The sequence below is a fragment of the Eretmochelys imbricata genome, chromosome 1, assembly GCF_965152235.1.
Source record: "Eretmochelys imbricata isolate rEreImb1 chromosome 1, rEreImb1.hap1, whole genome shotgun sequence".
NCBI classification, from domain to species: domain Eukaryota; kingdom Metazoa; phylum Chordata; order Testudines; family Cheloniidae; genus Eretmochelys; species Eretmochelys imbricata.
In genome coordinates, this window is record NC_135572.1 from 349,273,590 (window position 1) to 349,291,582 (window position 17,993).

The following is a 17,993-nucleotide window of genomic DNA, read 5'->3' on the forward strand; positions in this document are numbered from 1 at the left end:
TGGGCCAGCGCAGGTGTAGAGCCCGGCCTGACCTGCTGCTCTGTGCGGCGCGGCTGCCTGTCCTGGTGCAGCCACGCCACCAGCCACCGGTGCTCCAGGCAGCGCGGTAAGAGGGCGAGGGGGGGACTGGATAGAGGGCAGGTGAGTTTGGGGGTTTGTTTGGGGGGTGGTCAGGGGCCAGGGGTGTGGATAGGGGTTGGAGCGGTCAGAGTGTGGGGAACGGGGGTTGAGTGGGAGCAGGTGTGCTGGGGGGGGGGCAGTCAGGAAGGAGAGTGGGGTTGGATGGGGCGGCGGGGGGAAGTTAGGGACGGGGTGTCCGGGGACGGTCAAGGAGAAGGGGTGGTTGGATGGGGCAGGGGTCCTGGTGCGGGCAGTCAGGACGTTGATGGGGTTGGATGGGGCGGCGGGGAGCAGTTAGGGTTAGGGGATTGAGAGCTGGGTGGGGTGGATGGTCCCCGGGGGGAGAGGGTTGGATGGGGCAGGAATCCCAGGGGGGCTGTCAGGTGGAGAGAAGCAGGGGAAGGGGGTTGGATAGGGGGCAGGGGCCAGGCCATACCTGGCTGTTTGGGGAGGCACAGCCTCCCCTAACCGGCCCTCCGTACAATTTCGGAAACCTGATGTGGCCCTCAGGCCAAAAAGTTTGCCCGCCCCTGTTCTAAGGGCATGATGCTGGGAGCTTCTAACATGGCACAGCACCTTGCAGGAAGCCCTGGGGAACTGGCAGGATTGGGCTCCTGAGCTCTTTGGAGGCTACTGAATAGTTTCAAACTGCTTTTCTTTGTGTTTCAAATTTGACCCGTTGCTCTTCCTCAAGTGGTTTATTTGATCCCCTCTTTGCCTCTTTTCAGGCTGTCCCTTGTCCATACACAGCATTCTAGGAATTCAGTCACTCAAGGTTTCTGTCTCCTGACCATCAACATTCACATCCACAACATCCGGTCATTTTTCTACTGCCATGGGCAACAGGGATTTCATTTTGCTCTTTAGAAAGCTGATATTAGGCCCTTGTTTGTTTGGCGTTTTTTTGGTGTTTCACCTCAGTTTTCATGGCAGGAATCAAAGGCCACTGTAAATGGGCAGTGACTTCTGAACTGAATAGATTTGTCACTTTGGAGGCATTCTGCTTCCCACTACTTCGTCCATGACCCAGAAGATCTCATTTGATACCTTGTAAAAGGAGGTGAATTAAAGGTTCATCATGAAAGGCAGTAGGTCATCAGCCCCGGAGATGGAAGTTCTCTGTGTATTCACAGAACACAGGTTGCAGCCACACACGCATAACCCACTGGGCAGTAGAGAATATGAATCTAGTCCCCATGTACACAGCCTGGCTCTTTAGCGCAAATTCATGTTTATAGCTCTGGTGGTCTCCAGCTTTGGCTAAGATGGCAGTTGTTGTATGTGGCAGCTTGTTTGGGATGTGAACTGCTTTGGGCCGCAAATGTTTGGGATGTGCTTCTGTTCAGAAGAGGTAGGTAAGCCACTATTCAGTATGTGTTATGTGTCTCCCCATTTCCTATGCCCAGTCCACAGAGGATATGGGTCTTAGCTCAAGCTGTAGAGATTTAGCCTTTCAGCTCTGGAGGTCCCTGGTTCGGCCTTGGGTCCTTGTGCCCCATCCTCATTCTGCAGGGGGAGAAGGGAGTTCAGCCTCCACAGAGCACTTTCTCAGGGATTGCCAGTTATGAAAGAAGCTTCTTGGACACCCAAACCCCAAACAGCAGTCAGTTGAGAACGATTTTTTTTTTTATCACTGTGAATTGTGCCAGATCTGGGATGGAGACTGAGAGTGGCAACGGCTCCTTGTGATGGCAGTGGTCACTCCGGCATGTCCCCTTGTGGGTAGGTGTGGGGTAGTCATGCCTTCCCCTTGGTCATCTCTTCTTGTTGTCCATCTCTGTCTGGGCCTTCTGAGGCCTAGCTCTCCTGCCAAGTCACTTAAAAGTTCAGTCCAATTCTGGGGTGTCCAAGTCTAGCTGTAAATGGCCAGACCTCAAGCTGGCCACTTTGAAGTCCCTTCCATCGGCTTCTCTTGGGCCAACAGCAAAGTCCTTCCAACTCACCATGGGAGTGAACGAAAAAAAAAAAATCACACTCTTCTCTCCAGAGTAGCAGGTCTCAGGGTTTCCTCCAGGCCCTTCAGTAGAGCTCAGAACTACCAACAAAATCAAGCACTTGAAGAATTTCCTGCCCTTCTCTGGGCCTCTGAGCTTCTTGTCCTGTTCCAGGAGACTCCCCCAGCAACCTTCCTGGAGCTGGATCTTGTCCTTCAAAATGGTCTCCTTAAATAGGAGTCCCCTGCTCTCCTGTTTGGAGCTGGGTTATGGGTTAACCAGTTGCGAGGCTTTTGCCAGCTTCTCCCTTAGCTGGCCCCTTTTCCTAATTAGCCATCAGGCTTCAGGGTCCTCACCAGGCCAGCCTTTCCCTTCTGATGTCTCCTGGTGTCTGCCATGCTATGTGGGAGGAGGCAGCATTTATACTGGTCCTCTTCTCCCAGCTCGTTCCCCATTGTTTGGGGTGGGGAAGGGAAACCTTGCCCCACCCCCTCTGCAGGATCCTGGCTCTGGGCCCTTAAAGAAACAGTAACAGGATTTTCTTGTGAACACCTCTTACTTCAGAGACTGTTTCGTCTCTCCCAGTATCTCCTAGGTCTTTGTCTGTGTGTGTGTGTATATATATATATATATATAGTTGGACCTTTCATACTCTTAAAGGGCTATTGCCACATGATGGAGTGGGCTTACCATTCTATCCCACTACCCTTGAAGGGTAGCCTACAGTGTCACATTCCTACTGTTATTTGCTGCGCCCACTAACGCCCTGCTTCCAACTGCTCTACATCGCTTGTGCTCAGCCCTCCCCATTCTCCTTCCTCACGAGGCTCTTCCCAGTTCTACCAGAGAGTTCCAGCAACACGCAGACACCATCTCACTGCAGTCAGTCACAGGCACTTGTGTGTGAAGGGCTGGATGCCGCGCATGGAGCTTTACCTAGATTTCTCCTCCTTTTGGTCACCTGTTGGAGTGAAAATCACAACCAGGAGGTCTTCTGCAGACACGCTGACTTTCCTGACGCCGTCTGTCCGCTTGTACCTTTGGGAGCCAATGTCTTTTCAGGTGTCCCCAGTGGACTCTAGGAACTTGAGCTCTTTGGCCTTGTCAGCACATAGTGTAAATGAGAATCAGGTTCCAAGGTCCCTTTACACCCTTCTGGCAGCTGCTTGTTTAACACCTGCTTGGCGGCCCCTTTGCACTGCCAGAGAAATGTTAATGAACATTAGGCCCTTTTGGTGTTTTGTTTCTAAAGTTTCTGCGACCATTGGTGATGGTAACAGCAGTGCCAGCCTAGGCAAGGTGCCAGCGGCCCCATATGTTTTGAACGTTATGTTGCCTAGGCCTGCTTGGAGCAGGGTTTATAAACTCTTTGGGGCAGGAATCCTCTTTGTACAGCACATAGCACAATGAAGCAACGATCCATAACTGGGGTTTCTGGGCATGAACACAATACAAATAATAATACACATGCCCTGCAACCATTGGTACCACTAGAGTACCACTATACTCACGATAGCCATGGTGAGAAATCTTAGGAGAAAACCTTTTCCACTGGGTAGTGCAGTGCCTTGAAGCCGGAATTCTCCAGTCATTCACAGCAGGGGTAGTAGGTTACCACAGCTTTGCACAGGTGTAAACGACTGCATAAGGGGTGAAGCAGTGGGAAATCAGGGCCCGAGAGTAGACGGGGGTCCTGACTAGAAGTGATGCGCGTGAGGAGACACTGGTGTTATTGCAGGGGCTTCAGAATGTTAGTTGTGATTTACCAAAGCAGAGTGAGAGGAGAATTGGGCCTGTCTCCATGTGATAGCGACCGTTATTTAAAACAGTGGGACAGGAAGGTAGAGTGAACAGTGATGCTGCTCCTCATGTGAAGCACTCCTGCGATATAGGACAAGCCAATTAACTCTCTAGATGATAGTGGTAGACCAAGTTTTCCCCGAACATTGCTCTTGTGTTCCTCCTCTAAGAAACAGAGATGGGCAGATTAAAGCCTTTAAGGGTCCTGGCTTAGTGGAACCATGAGTCAATGAAAAGCCATGTCGCTGTTGGAGGGCAAGATGCAGGGAAAGCAGGAAGGAAAAGATCAGTCCCTTGTGGGTGGGGTAGGCACAGGGAGTGGGGGGGTGCCTGGGGACAGTGCCTGTATCTTCCAGGGATCCACATTCAGCTTTGATCTCCCCCAGTGCCCAGGGTAGGGAGTTAGGGAAATGCAGCATCCCCAGGTGGAAGGATTCCCGGAATGAGAAGTGCAGGGAAATGCTGGCTTTAGGAAGCCTATGTGAGCAGGATGTTCCCAGGTCCCCTGTCCAACAAGGTGAAGAACCAGTATGCGCTATTGGCAACAGGAGAAAAGAGCAAATCCCAATGGTTGGGGAAGAGGAGCCACCTTCTCCCATGACTGGGAAACTCACTGCCAATGCACCCAAGGGGAGAAGATGTAGGGTGGTGGACTCACTTCTGAGGGGGATGGAGGCATCCATCTGCCCACCTGACCTGACCTCCTAGGAGGCATGCTGCTTTCCTGGAGCCTGCATCCGAGACATCATGGAAAGGTTGCTGAGGTTCATCTGTCCCTCTGACCACTACTCCATGCTGCTCATCCAATGATACTGCCAGGTATGACCCAGGCGGATGAGCAGTGAGTTCTGGGAGCGAGGGTTAAAGAGTTGGGGGCGCAGGATGTGTTCTCGTCCATTGTGCCTGCTGAAGGTAAGAGTCCAGGCAGGGACAGATACATCTTGGAGAAGAATGCATGGCTGTACAGATGATGTTAACAGGAGGGCTTTGGCTTTCTTTACCAAAGCGATGGATACCAATATGGCTCCCTCAGGAGCTCTTTAAGGACCTGAAAATCAAAAAGGAGCCCTACAAAAAGTAGAAACATGGACAGATTGTTAAAGATGAGTATAAAAGAATAGCGCATGCACATAGGGACAAAATCGGAAAAGCTAAGGCACAAAATGAGATACAGCTAGCAAGGGGCATAAGGCAGTAAGAAGAGGTTCTACAAATACATTTTGAGCAAGAGAAAGATGAATGAAAGTGTAGGTTCACTACTTAGCAGGGAAGATGAGCTAATGGAAGACTCCAAGAAAGCTGAGGTGTTCAATGCCTATTTTGCTGCTGTGTTCACTAAAAAGGTTGATTGTGACCAGATGTGTAACACAATTAATATTATCAAGGTGGAAGGAGTGTAAGCCAGAATAGGGAAAGAACAGGTTGAAGAATATTTCGATAAATTAGATGTATTCAGGTTGGCAGAGCCTGACGAAATTTACCCTAGGGATTTAGGGAACTAGCAGAAGCAATCTCTGAACTTTAGGGATTATCTCTGAGAACTCATGGAGGATGGGTGAGGTTCCAGAGGGCTCGTCAAGGGCAAACTTAATACCCATCTTCAACAGGGTTGGGGGAGGAAAGGAGGACCCAGGGAATTATAGACTAGTCAGCCTAACCTCAATTCCTGAAAAGATAATGGAGCAAACGATCAAACAATCAATTTGTAAGCATGTAGAGCATAATAGAGTGATAAGAAATAGCCAGTATGGACTTGTCAAGAACAAATCATGCCAAGCTAACCTAATTTTCTTCTTTGACAGGGTTACTGGCCTACTGTATGGGGCAGAAGCAGTAGATCGGATATATATTGATTTCAGTAAGGCTTTTGACACCGTCTCCCATGACATTTTCATAAGCAAACTAGGGAAATGTGGTTTAGATGAAATTACTATAAGATGGATGCACAACTGGTTGAAAGGCCAATGAGTAGTTATCAACGGTTTGCTGTCAAACTGGGACAACCCACCAAGTAGAGTCCCACAGGGGTCAGTCCTGGGTCTGATACTATTCAATATTTTTCATTAATAATTTGGATAATGGATAAAAGAATTTATAAAATCTGTGGATGATACCATGCTGGTCGCAGGCATTTTGGTGGACAGGATTAAAATTCAGTTCATACTTCACAAATTGGAGAATTGGTTTGAAATCAACAAGATGAAATTCAGTAAAGACAAGTGCAATGTACTGCACTTAGGAAGGAAAGATCAAATACACAGCTACAAAATGGGGAATGACTGGCTAGTGAGTAGTACTGCAGAAAAGGATCTTGGGGTTACAGTGGATACCAAATTGAATATGAGCCAAGAATATGATGCAGTTGTGAAAAAAAGCTGCTATTCTGGGGTGTAGAAACAGGAGTGTCTGTATGTAAGGCACCAGAAGTAATTATTCTACTCTCCTTGGCACGGTTGAAGTCTCAGATAGATTATTGTGTCCAGTTAAGGGCGTCCCACTTTAAGAAAGTTGTGGCCCAATTAGAGAGAGTCCAGAGAAGAGCAATAAAAATGATAAAAGATTTAGAAAACCTGATCTGTAAGGAAAGGTTTACAAAACTGGGCATTCTAGTTTTGAGAAAAGAAGAATGAGGGGGGACCTGATAAGTCTTCAGATAGGCTAAGGGCTGTTATAAAGAGTGGGGTGCTCAATTATTCTCCATGTTTGCTGACGGTAGGGCAAGAAGCAATGGGTTTAATCTGCAGGTCACCAAGAGTGGCTGTAGAATCCCCTATCATTGGAGGTTTGAAGAACAGGTTGGACAAACACCTATCAAGGATGGTGTAGGTTCATTTGTGCAGCCTCAGTGAGGGAGGATGGAGTAGATGACCACTCGAGATCCTTTCTGGCCCTATATTTCTATGATTCTTCCCAGCCGGATCCTTTCCTGTGTAGTAAGCAGGCCTTACAGTAGGTATTTCCATTCCTCATGCAGTCGCTGGCCCTGGTTTTAGTTGAGTCCGTTGTGACAACACTTCAGTCAGGAGAGGAAAAACAGTCTTGTTGTTTTGCTCACTTTCCCGGCCCTTGCCTCAGTTTCCCTTGGGGAGAAACAGGCCTCACAGTTTGAGGAAACACTGGTGCAGATGTCTGAGAAACCAGTTTTCAGTGATGAGCTGCCAAGAGTTTAACAAGCGGCTCCCACTATATTCCGTTCCTTAGCCTGTGAGAAATCCTGCATGCTCATAGGGTGGAGGGCTCCGGGGACAGGAATTCAGTTGTTCCCCCGTTTAAGCTAAAAGTCTTTACCAGAACCACAAGCAAGGGGGAAGGCAGCACCACTTGTTAAGTGCACATTACTGGGAAGGGTAACAGGAGGCAGAAATGTATTTGAGGATAGCACAGGTGTTGGTGGTGGCAGTGGGGAGGAGGGGCCAGAAAGATCCTGGCTAGATGGGACCGGGGGAGAGAGGAGAGGGATGTAGAGAAGAGTCAAGGGGGTGAGCACTGCATAGGGGAATATACCTAATACTTACTGCATTCTGGAGCAGCTCTTGGACTCCACAGAAGTATTATTTCTCAGCTTGTTGCTGTCGTGAAGTTCCAAGCAACCTGCTGGGCTGGGTAGGGATGATAACTTGGAAGTCCTGAGCAACCATGGGCCATGTTGTTGTTGTCCACATCTGTGGTCCTGGCTAATCAGTGAATTTTATTGAATTCCTAAGCATCTCTTTTCAAGCTTGGTGACATGAGATGCTTCCCTTCCCATATTGTTAACGGAGAGGTGGTGATAGTGGGGTGGAGAAGATCCTGGCTAGATGGGACCAGAATAGAGGGGAGGGATGTAGCAAGGAGTCCTGGTATAGAACCACTGTCCTTAAGTATGCACACAGGCAACCCATGCAATGAATAGAAACATCACCTTCCCTTCCCCGCTCTTCTAAGGACAGGTAGCAGATTACAAGAAGGGGAGGTACTATGCTAATGTGTGTATTAAATTCTCTGAGCATGGACTAGTCGTTTCCAGAAACCTGAACAGTCAGTTTCATGTGAGTGCTTATGAAGATAATCAAAGTGCTCTCTCCTCTCACCATTCAATCTGGCTTCTGAGTGCTTGCTGGCTATTACATGCAAAATCATCACATAAGTTTAAATTCAGATAATTTTACAGATGAGGAACTGGGTTATCTGTCTAAGTAAGGTACTTATGTGGCTCCGATCACCATAGGATCTGAATGCCTCACTACCTTTAATGTATCTATCCTCATGACACACTTGTGATGTACTCTTATCCCCATTTTACAGATGTGGAACTGAGGCTTAGTGACTTACCCAAGATCACTCAAGGAGCCTGTGACAGAGCAGGGGCTTGAAGCAAGGTCTCTCAAGTCCTAGACTAGTGCCCTAAATGCTGGCACAGCCTTCCCTCGGTTTTCTATTTCCAGACTGGAATCCAAATCAGATCTTTTAAGTCCAAAGCAGACTGCGAAGAGTTACAGAGTGATCTCACAAAACTGGGTGACTGGGCAACAAAATGGCAGATGAAATTCAATGGTGATAAATGCAAAGTAATGCACATTGGAAAACATAATCCCAACTATACATATAAAATGATGGGGTCTAAATTAGCTGTTACCACTCAAGAAAGAGATCTTAGAGTCATTATGGATAGTTCTCTGAAAACATCCACTCAATGTGCAGTGGCAGTCAAAAAAACTAACAGAATGTTGGGAATCATTAAGAAAGGGGTAGATAATAAGACAGAAAATATCATATTGCCTCTATATAAATCCATGGTATGCCCACATCTTGAATACTGTGTGCAGATGTGGTCGCCCCATCTCATAAAAGACATATTGGAATTGGAAAAGGTTCAGAAAAGGGCAACAAAAATGATTAGGGGTATGGAAAGGCTTCCATGTGAGGAGAGATTAATAAGACTGGGACTTTTCAGCTTGAAAAAGAGACGAATAAGGGGGGATATGATAGAGGTCTATAAAATCATGACTGGTATGGAGAAAGTAAACAAGGAAGTGTTATTTACTCCTTCTCATAACACAAGAACTAGAGGTCACCAAATAAAAGTAATAGGCACCAGTTTTAAAACAAACAAAAGGAAGTATTTCTTCACAGGACACACAGTCAGCCTGTGGAATGCTTTGCCAGAGGATGTTGTGGAAGGCCAAGACGATGACAGGATTCAAAAGAGAACTAGATAAATTCATGGAGGACAGGTCCATCAATGGCTGTTAGCCAAGATGGGCACGGATGGTATCTGTAACCTCTGTTTGTTTGCCAGAGGCTGGGAGTGGGCCGCAGGGGATGGATCACTTGGTGATTGCCTGTCCTGTTCGTTCCCTTTGGGGCATCTGGCATTGGCTGCTGTCGGAAGACAGGATACTGGGCTAGATGGACCTTTAGTCTGACCCAGTATGGCTGTTCTTATGTTCTTTCATTGATAAAAAACATAACTAGCTAGAACATAGGAATAGATACAGGATAGTATCAGAACTGCTTAGCTGTGTGCCATAGACTCTTAAAGGGAATTCTCCGACAGATTGGTTGGTAGGGAATTTGGGCTTTCAGAACAAAGGATCCGGGTTCTTTTATCACTCTGAGGTTTTTCCCGTAGTCACACGGTCTATAATATTGACAGTGAAGTCCTGGATGACTGCAGTTTTATTGAAGTACTTTTAATTTCTATGGCACTTATCAACTGATGATCCCAGAGCACTTTAAAACCATTACGATGGTAGTAGCTGATTACTATTTATTTTGTTTGCATATCCAGGCCCACAGATACATGAAATGTGTAGACAAGTGTGACGGTTTCACCGAAAAAGAGCATAGAGCAAAAGGATCAATAACTGGAACCCACCAGTGTAAGCATATCATAAAATTAGCCATCACCCAGCGAACACCCTGGGGTGAAATCTTGACACCACCCCGCCCCTGCCCCTTGAAATGAATGGGAGTTTTGCCAGTGACTTTAGGAGCGAGGTTTTTACCGTTGGAATACAGGACTTGAGTACTGGTAGATGGTATGGCTTTGTGAAAACCACTCTTTAGAATAATAATAATTCCAATATTATTAAATACTTTTCATTTATATAGCTTCTTTCAATCCGAGGGATTTGAACCATTTGATAGAGATCAGCAAAAATTGATTTGGAAACCCAGGCACAGGAAAAGGTTACGTGACTTGCCCATGGGCACACAGTAAATCACTGATTGAGTTGGGAATAGAACGTCCTGACTCTCTGTTCCTGGCCTAACCCCTAGGCAAGCCGACTGTGGTCACAGCCAATGCTATTGCAGAACTCCAGAAAAGAAACAGAAAAAATACAAGAGGTTTTGGGGAATTTTTAGTCCCTTCCATTTCTCTGTAATAAAACTGAGCAAAACAAGACACTGAGCCCATGATAAACGGGTTCCCTGATGTTATTTTTACAGTCACAGTAAAAGTAATTTCCTGATAAAGTCTGTAGAGAAATCAGCCTTCTGCTGTGTCAGAATGAAATGGTACGACTGAGAGCAAAAGCCTGAGGTCTCTGCAGCAGGAGGGGTGCTCAGCCCCTGGAGGCTCTCCATCTCAATGTGATGGGGTATACAAACCCAGCCTGGACCCAAAGGTGTTAAAAGGCAATACTGAGCCCAGTTAGCTCCCACCCTCTTGGCCTGCTGAGCCTGCTCCAGGAGCCCAGGTAAAGGTGCTGGACAGGCTGCAGAAAAGAGGAATCCTTCTCTGGGAAGCCAGTCAGAAGGTTGAGCCTGAGACAGGGACCACAAAGGCCCACAGGAAGAGACTTCTCCAGCCACCACCCCCTTGAGAACCAGCAGCTCCAGCTACACCCTGCTCCTTTGGGCTTTTTTTTTTTTTTTAAAGTAACTGACTGTTTGGACTATAGGGACCTTGCCCCAAACTGAAGGGATCTATAGGTAGGAAGTGGCCCAGAACAGCAGACTTAGACTCTCTGCAGGGAGGACCTTGGCAGTGTTACTTCCCACAGGGCCCTGGGCTGGGACATGGTGGAGAAAGAGTGCCTGGGTCTCCCTACCACAACCCCTTAAGGGCTGTCACCCAGATGCAGGTGGAGACCAGAAGATTCCTAGCTTAGGGTCAGGAACAAGGCACCTCTACTGCCCTGATGACAGCCGGAGGTCTGGTGCGATAACTGCTTGGGTTCCCGGCCCTCCAACACTCTATCTGGCTCAGTCTTGCCCTTTTCATTTGGATTTTTAAAACAGGTGCTTTTTATGTTTGTCACTTTACTGCACCCATCTTACTTCTGAATGCAAACAGAGCCTGATTTCTTAGCTCAGTCTAGTGACCCCTTTGGTAAAGGAGATCTGCGTTAAATTCCTAGCTCTGTCACTGACATGTGACTTTGAGCAATGTAGATTTATATCCCAGCTTGCCGCACAGTAAGTGTTTGTGTAGACGTGACCATAGAGTCATAGATTTCAAGGCTAGAAGAGACCTCTATCGTCATCCACCCTGACCTCCTGCATAACACAGGTAATGGAACCTCACCCAGTAATCTCTGCCTCTAGCCCATCACTTTTGTTTGGGCTGTAGCATCTCTTTTAGGAAGATATCCAGTCTTGAGTGCTGAAGATTCCTCATGCTCTTAGATAAGTTGGTCCAATGGTTCATTACCCTCCACTGTTGGTGGGAAAAAAGTTTGCTCCTTACTTTCTCATCTGAATTTGTCTAGCTTCAGCTTTCGGCCATTGGATCCTGTCATGCCTTTTCCTGCTAGACTGAAGAGCCACCTATTATCAGAAATCTCTTCAATTGAGTTATTCCTGATTTACACCTGTGTAGTTACACCAGGTTGAAGCAGTGCAGGTGAGGCAGAATCATAGAAGATTAGAGTTGGAAGAGTCATCTAGTCCAATCCCCCCTGCTCAAAGCAGGACCAACCCTAACTAAATCATCCCAGCCAGGGCTTTGTCAAGCCAGGCCTTAAAAACCTCTAAGGATGGAGATTCCACCACCTCCCTAGGTAACCCATTCCAGTGCTTCACCACCCTCCCCGTGAAATAGTTTTTCCTGTTATTCAACTTACACCTGCCCCCACTGCAGCTTGAGACTATTACTTCTTGTTCTGTCATCTTCCACCACTGAGAACAGCCAAGCTCCATCTTCTTTGGAACCCCCCTTCAGGTAGTTGAAGGCTGCTATCAAATCCTGCCCCTCCCGCCCCCCGCACTTGTCTTCTGCAGACTAAATAAGCCCAGTTCCCTTAGCCTCTCCTCATAAGTCATGTGCCCTAGACCCTTAACATTTTTGTTGCCCTCTGCTGGGCTCTCTCCAATTTGTCCACATCCCTTCTGTAGTGGGGGGCCCCAAAACTGGAAGCAATACTCCAGATGTGGCCTCACCAGTGCCAAATAGAGGGGAGTAATCACTTCCCTCAGTCTGCTGGCAACACTCCTACTAATGCAGCCCAATATGCCGTTAGCCTTCTAGGCAACAAGGCTACACTGCTAACTCATATCCAGCTTCTCCTCCACTGTAATCCCCAGGTCCTTTTCTGCAGAACTGCTGCTTAGCCAGTCAGTCCCCAGCCTGTAGCAGTGCATGGGATTCTTCCTTCCTAAGTGCAAGACTCTGCACTTGTCTTTGTTGAACCTCATCAGATTTCTTTTGTCCCAATCCTCCAATTTGTCTAGGTCACCCTGGACCTTATCCCTACCCTCCAGCATATCTACCTCTCCCCCCAGCTTAGTGTCATCCGCAGACTTGCTGAGGGTGCAATCCATCCCATCATCCAGATCATTAATGAAGATGTTGAACAAAACTGGCCCCAGGACTCATTGTTTTTATAACCCAGTATTCAAAAGAAGTTCTAGTGTATTTTACAGTAAATAGGGCTGTGATTTCTTCTCTGAACTCCTTTCCCATGCTGGATATGTTTAGAAAACGCAGTTCTGCTGTCATCTGGTTTTTTTTTCCTCAGATGTGTGTCTGGCTAAATCGGCAGCAAATATAACCTCTTCCTTTTCCTTTTAATAATGAGACATTCCTGTTACATGATATAACTTTTGGATCTTGAAAATGGGAGACCTGTAGCAATAATGGCAATAAATTAACCCTGCCGTTTTCTTCATAAAACTGTCTGGGGAGGTTTCTTCAATCAGTTCGTCACGGGCCACTTTAATTACATCATGCCCACGCTGATGAATGCTTTGGAAGGAAAGGGTCTCTCGGAGTTTGCCTGATAAATGCTTATTGCAGAGCCTCAGTATTAGACTGTAAATATTTGCTCTGGGTTGAAGTCGTTCTTCCAAGATTGCCTGGAAACATTATTTTAAAGTAAAATAAAAGCAATCAGATGTGGCTGATTTTCTGTAAGTGAAAGAACATTTGTTTGTAATTTGTATTATTTGTATTTCAGCAGCACTTTGAGACCTTAGTCCCGTTGTTCTAGGTGCTGTACAGATATGTAGCAAAACCTGTGAATAATTATGGATCTTTAGGTGTGGGATGGAGTATATAGGGGTTAATACAGAGGCTCGAGAGTCTGAAGATCTAGATTCTGTTCTTAGATCTGCAGCTGATTTCCTGTGTGATCTCAGGATAGATATGAAAATGGTCTTTGCCTCAGTTTCCCCATCCGTAACATGGGGGTAGCATTATATATCTCACGGGATGTTGTGAGGATCAGTTAATTGTTTGTACAGTGTTTTGAGGTCTTCACATGAAAGGTGTTATAGAAAAGCAAAAAATTATAAGTAGCTGTAATGGGAAACTGGGAGATGGCATCTGAGTTCCATCATCAGTCTCTTCACAGCCACAGCAGGGTTCCTGCTTTCAAAGCTCAGCTTCTGACTAATTAAATAAAAGGGGAATTTCCCCTAGCTGTTCACATTATAGGGCCTATGATATGCAGTTGAGTAGTTCTGACTCCATCCAGCAAAAGGCAGTGTTGACGCATAGATACTAACATATTTGCAACGGTGCACCCAGTAGGGGGGCAGATCCTAAGGTGGTGTAAATCTCTATCCCTCTGTTGGCTTCAGTGGCAGTGCTGTAACTTACGGCAGCTGAGGATCTGGCTCAGGGCCCTTAGCTCATAAATTCTTTGGGTCACAGACTTTATTATTTGTTTGGCATGTTTACCCACTGTACTGCACAACATACGCTCATGATGACTAATGGAGGAGAAGTGAAAGTTTAATGTGAACATTATAAAATGAGTTGTGAAATAGTGTGGGCTCTCTTGCACTGCCATGTACAATGGTTTCTGTTCACGCACCCAACTGGACCACAAAGGCCGAGTTCTTTAATCTCTGGAGATTAAAACCAGCAAACCAAATAATTTCCTGGAAATGCAGTAAAACCCATGGAATCCAAATAAGCATAATTGCTACAACAGGGGTTTTTTATCTTGTGTGGAGGTTTTACTGCCTGCCAATTTCCCACTTTCGGCTGGTACCGTTGTGTAGTTTATTGCCTGCATTAACCATGTTCTAATTTTATGTTGCTTTCCCCTCCCTCCCCCAACAGATGAAGGTTCTAGCATCGAGGAGACCGACTTCAACTGGGATGAATACTTGGAAGAAACGGGAGCAAGCGCTGCCCCTCACACCTCGTTCAGACACGTACGTACTTCACTTGGGCCTTGAGAAATTTCTGTGCCCTTCCCCTTTTCATTCTGATTGGAGAGGGTCATCCTGGGAAATTTAAAGGCATGGCTGATGGCTCTTGAGGAAACATCACCAAACTTTTCTCTCTGCTTCTCAGATTTCTTCCTCCCAATCCAAAATGCTGGAATCCTTTCCCTCTCCTCCTAAAATCCTCTTCCTTCTCCTGTTGAACACCTGTTCTCATGCCTTTCTTTGGCTCCACTGGCTTCTCACTCTACTTCGGATTCAAGCTTCTCATCCTTACGCCTTCTCAAGGCCCTGTACTGCGTTCCTCTTGCCTACATTCAGCACTCATTCCCTCCCACTCTCCATCCTGCATCCTTTGTTTCTCCCGCCTCCTTGAGCCCTTTAATTTCTTCCAGGCCACCCCACCACACAGAAATTGCATGCATGTTGTTCCTTCAAAGCCCTCCTTAAAACAGGCTCTTCCGAGAAGCCTGTCAATGTTAAATAGCCTGGTTACCATGGAATGCCTCCTCTCAGCTCCAGAAAACGGTGTCTCTTGCAGTGACAAGCTATCAGCCTACATCGCAGAGAAACTCTCTGGTAGCAGAAATGGCCTCTGTGGGCACCTGAAGCCATACAACCGTCATAGGCCTGAGAATATGACACCTTCCCTCATGTGAAGTTGGTTCATTCGCACAATGGAATTCTGGAAGCACCATGGTAAAACAACCACCGTCTGCAGCTCTGGCCCCAGGCCCTTCTTGGTTTGTGGAAGAGCATTGAGAGCACCTGGAATCCCTACGGACTGGGATTGTTGGCACTTTCTTTGAGAAGGGAAATCTATTGCTGTCCCAGAGCACATCACAGTGCAGCCAGTACTTAAGAAACCATTGCTTGATGCGACCGATCTCTCCAGCTGCTATCCATTCTCTAACCTCCAGTTCCTAAGCAAACTAACTGGGAAGCTCAACTCCTAGATACTGCCAATACCCTGGACTCCTCCCAAGCAGGCTTCAGGTTAGGACATGGAACAGAGATGGCCCTGAGGGATGATTTCTTCTTGGCTATGGACAGGGTCATATGCTCATGCTTTTATTGCTAGACCTTTCCATAGCATTTGATATAGTCAGCTCTAAAATGGTGCCATCCCACCTCAGAGTCATGGTGGGATTAGTGGGTTTGCTCGGAGATGAGTTCAACTGCCCCCTCAGGCCACTCCCAGAGCCGTGATGGGCACCTTCTCCTCTGTCTCCCCAGCACTCACCTGTGGAGCCCCACAACATTCCTGTCTCTCCCCATCCCATTCGATACAGATGTAACCAGCATTACTACATCTTCTCCTCAGATGCAAACAGCACCATCTCCCAGCTGCCTGTACAGAGGCCTGGCTGAGACTGGCTGCGGGATGACTCTGGAAATGATGACTCGATGTTGGAGGGGAGAGGCATGCTTTTTGGAGAATCCTCAGCATGAGTGTCCACCTGGTCTTTTCCTCTGGATACTCAGAGAACTGCGGTTGTAAAACGCTCCCAATTCCACCTACGTGAGTCAAGGAGATTGCAGTCCCTCCCATCAAATTCTGACATAGCCACAGTGATTCACACGCCACTGCCCGCCTGGCTGGATTAGTGTACTTCTCTGTCCTTGATGTGAAACTGCTGACCTTCAATCGACAGTTGGTTCAGAGCACAACAGCTGTCCGGTGAGAGCAACTCGCTCCTTCCAACCCTCTGCTCTGTGCACTGACTCCTTGCTGAATACTGACTCCAGCTCAAGTTTTCATACCCCATGCTCAAAGCTCTCTATGGTAGTGGTTCTCAACCAGGGGTCTGGGCCCCCCTGGGGAGTTGCAAGCAGGTTTCAGGGGGTCTGTCAAAATAAACCAGAGAGCAGGGCAAGCGTTAGACTCGCTGGGGCCCAGGGCAGAAAGCTGAAGGCCAAGCAACTTAACTTCGCGGGCCACCAGTGGTGTTGGGCCCTGGCCGATTGCCCTGCTTGCTACTCCCTAACGCCAGCCCTGGCATTTAATCAAATGGATATGCCCGGATGCGGTTGTTGTGGCACAGGAGGACCATGGAATTTCTATAGTGCGTTGAGGGGCCTCAGAAAGAGAAAAAAAAAAGAAAAGGTTGAGAACCCCACCGCTGTGGCATTGGCTTGGGTTACCTAGGGGCCCCACCTCATCCTTTGTGATTGTGATCTTCCGCAATGGCCACGTTCCACTGGGATAATGGAACTATCAGCCTTAGGGGTGAGACCCTGGAGCCTCTAGAGAGAGAGAGAGAGAGAAAATCCATGTCTACAACCCACCTTTTGTATAGCTATACCACACACAAAAAAATCCCCACTCCCCAAAATGTCACAGGCTGGTCATTGCGGAGAGAGATCATTACAGCTTAATGTGTGTAGTTGATCATTTTACGAGGTGCTCAGGTTCTGTGGAGATGGTCACTAGATAAGTGACTAGCTGGAAGGGCCATAGACCAGCCCCAAGCCACGTACGCAGTTCCTGTTGACGGAAGGTGAATGCACAGATACTGGAGAAATGGACCTGTGGTATGAAAATAATTAAATGATGCAACTTGTCAGTGCTTAGACAGCAGTAATCATGTGTGAGGCAGGTAAAGGAGGAGTCTTCCCAACTCCAGAGGAGCTGCATTCCTCTAGACTAGCAAAACACTGTTACAGTTGACCCCCAGGCAATCTTTTGTTATGTGCATTACTATAGCACCTAGGAGTGCTAGTTATGGGCCAGGACCCCACTGTGCTAGGCACTGTACAAACACAGACCAGAAAAGCGTCCCTGCCCCAAGGGGCTTACAGTCGAAGTATAAGACGAGACATAAGAAATGGATTTATGCAGTCTTCTGTATCCATACTAGGTACTTAAATGTCACCCTTTAACAGCAGTTTTTAACACGTGTTTCCTCAAAACTTCCCTGTGAGGTAGGGATGTGTTGTTATCCCCATTTTAGAGATGGGAACTAAGTCACAAAGAGACTACCTTGCCCAAGGTCACAGAGGAAGTCTGAAGTGGCGCAGGGAATTGAACTCGGGTCTTCTCAAGTCTAGGCCGGTACCCTAACCAGGGGACTAACTTTCTTCCAAGCTTGGGAGGGAAAACTGGAGACATCAGAAGAACTCTTAAGTGTTACAGAAAGTTAGTGCATAAGGCATATGCTCAGATTTAACTCCATTGGTTTGGAATGTCCTACAGCAGTGGGTCTCAACCTTTGCCAACTGTACCCCTGTAACCCTAACTGTACCCCTTTCAGGAGTCTGATTTGTCTTCTGTGCTCTCAAGTTTCATGTCACTTAAAATCTCCTTGGTTACAAAATCAGACATAAAAATATAAAAGTGTGACAGCACACTATTACTGAAAAATGGCTTATTTTCTCATTTTTGCATTATCATTATAAAATAAATAAATTGGAATATAAATATTATGCTAACATTTCAGTGTACAGTATATACAGCAGTATAAATAAGTCATTGTCTGTATGAAGTTTTAGTTTGTACTGACTTCGCTAGTGTTTTTTATGTAGCCTGCTGTAAAA

The 17,993-nt window shown here is 46.9% G+C and overlaps 1 protein-coding gene across 3 annotated transcripts in view; it reads left to right on the forward strand.

The window, feature by feature from the left end:
* The window catches only part of SFMBT2 (Scm like with four mbt domains 2), a 194,804-nt gene that overhangs the window by 32,614 nt on the left and 144,197 nt on the right, over positions 1-17,993 (forward strand). For all 3 annotated transcript variants that reach the window (XM_077836919.1, XM_077836910.1, XM_077836926.1), the window contains exon 3: positions 14,350-14,444. In XM_077836919.1, the coding sequence (XP_077693045.1) occupies positions 14,350-14,444 (95 nt within the window). The remainder of the gene's footprint in view (positions 1-14,349; positions 14,445-17,993) is intronic.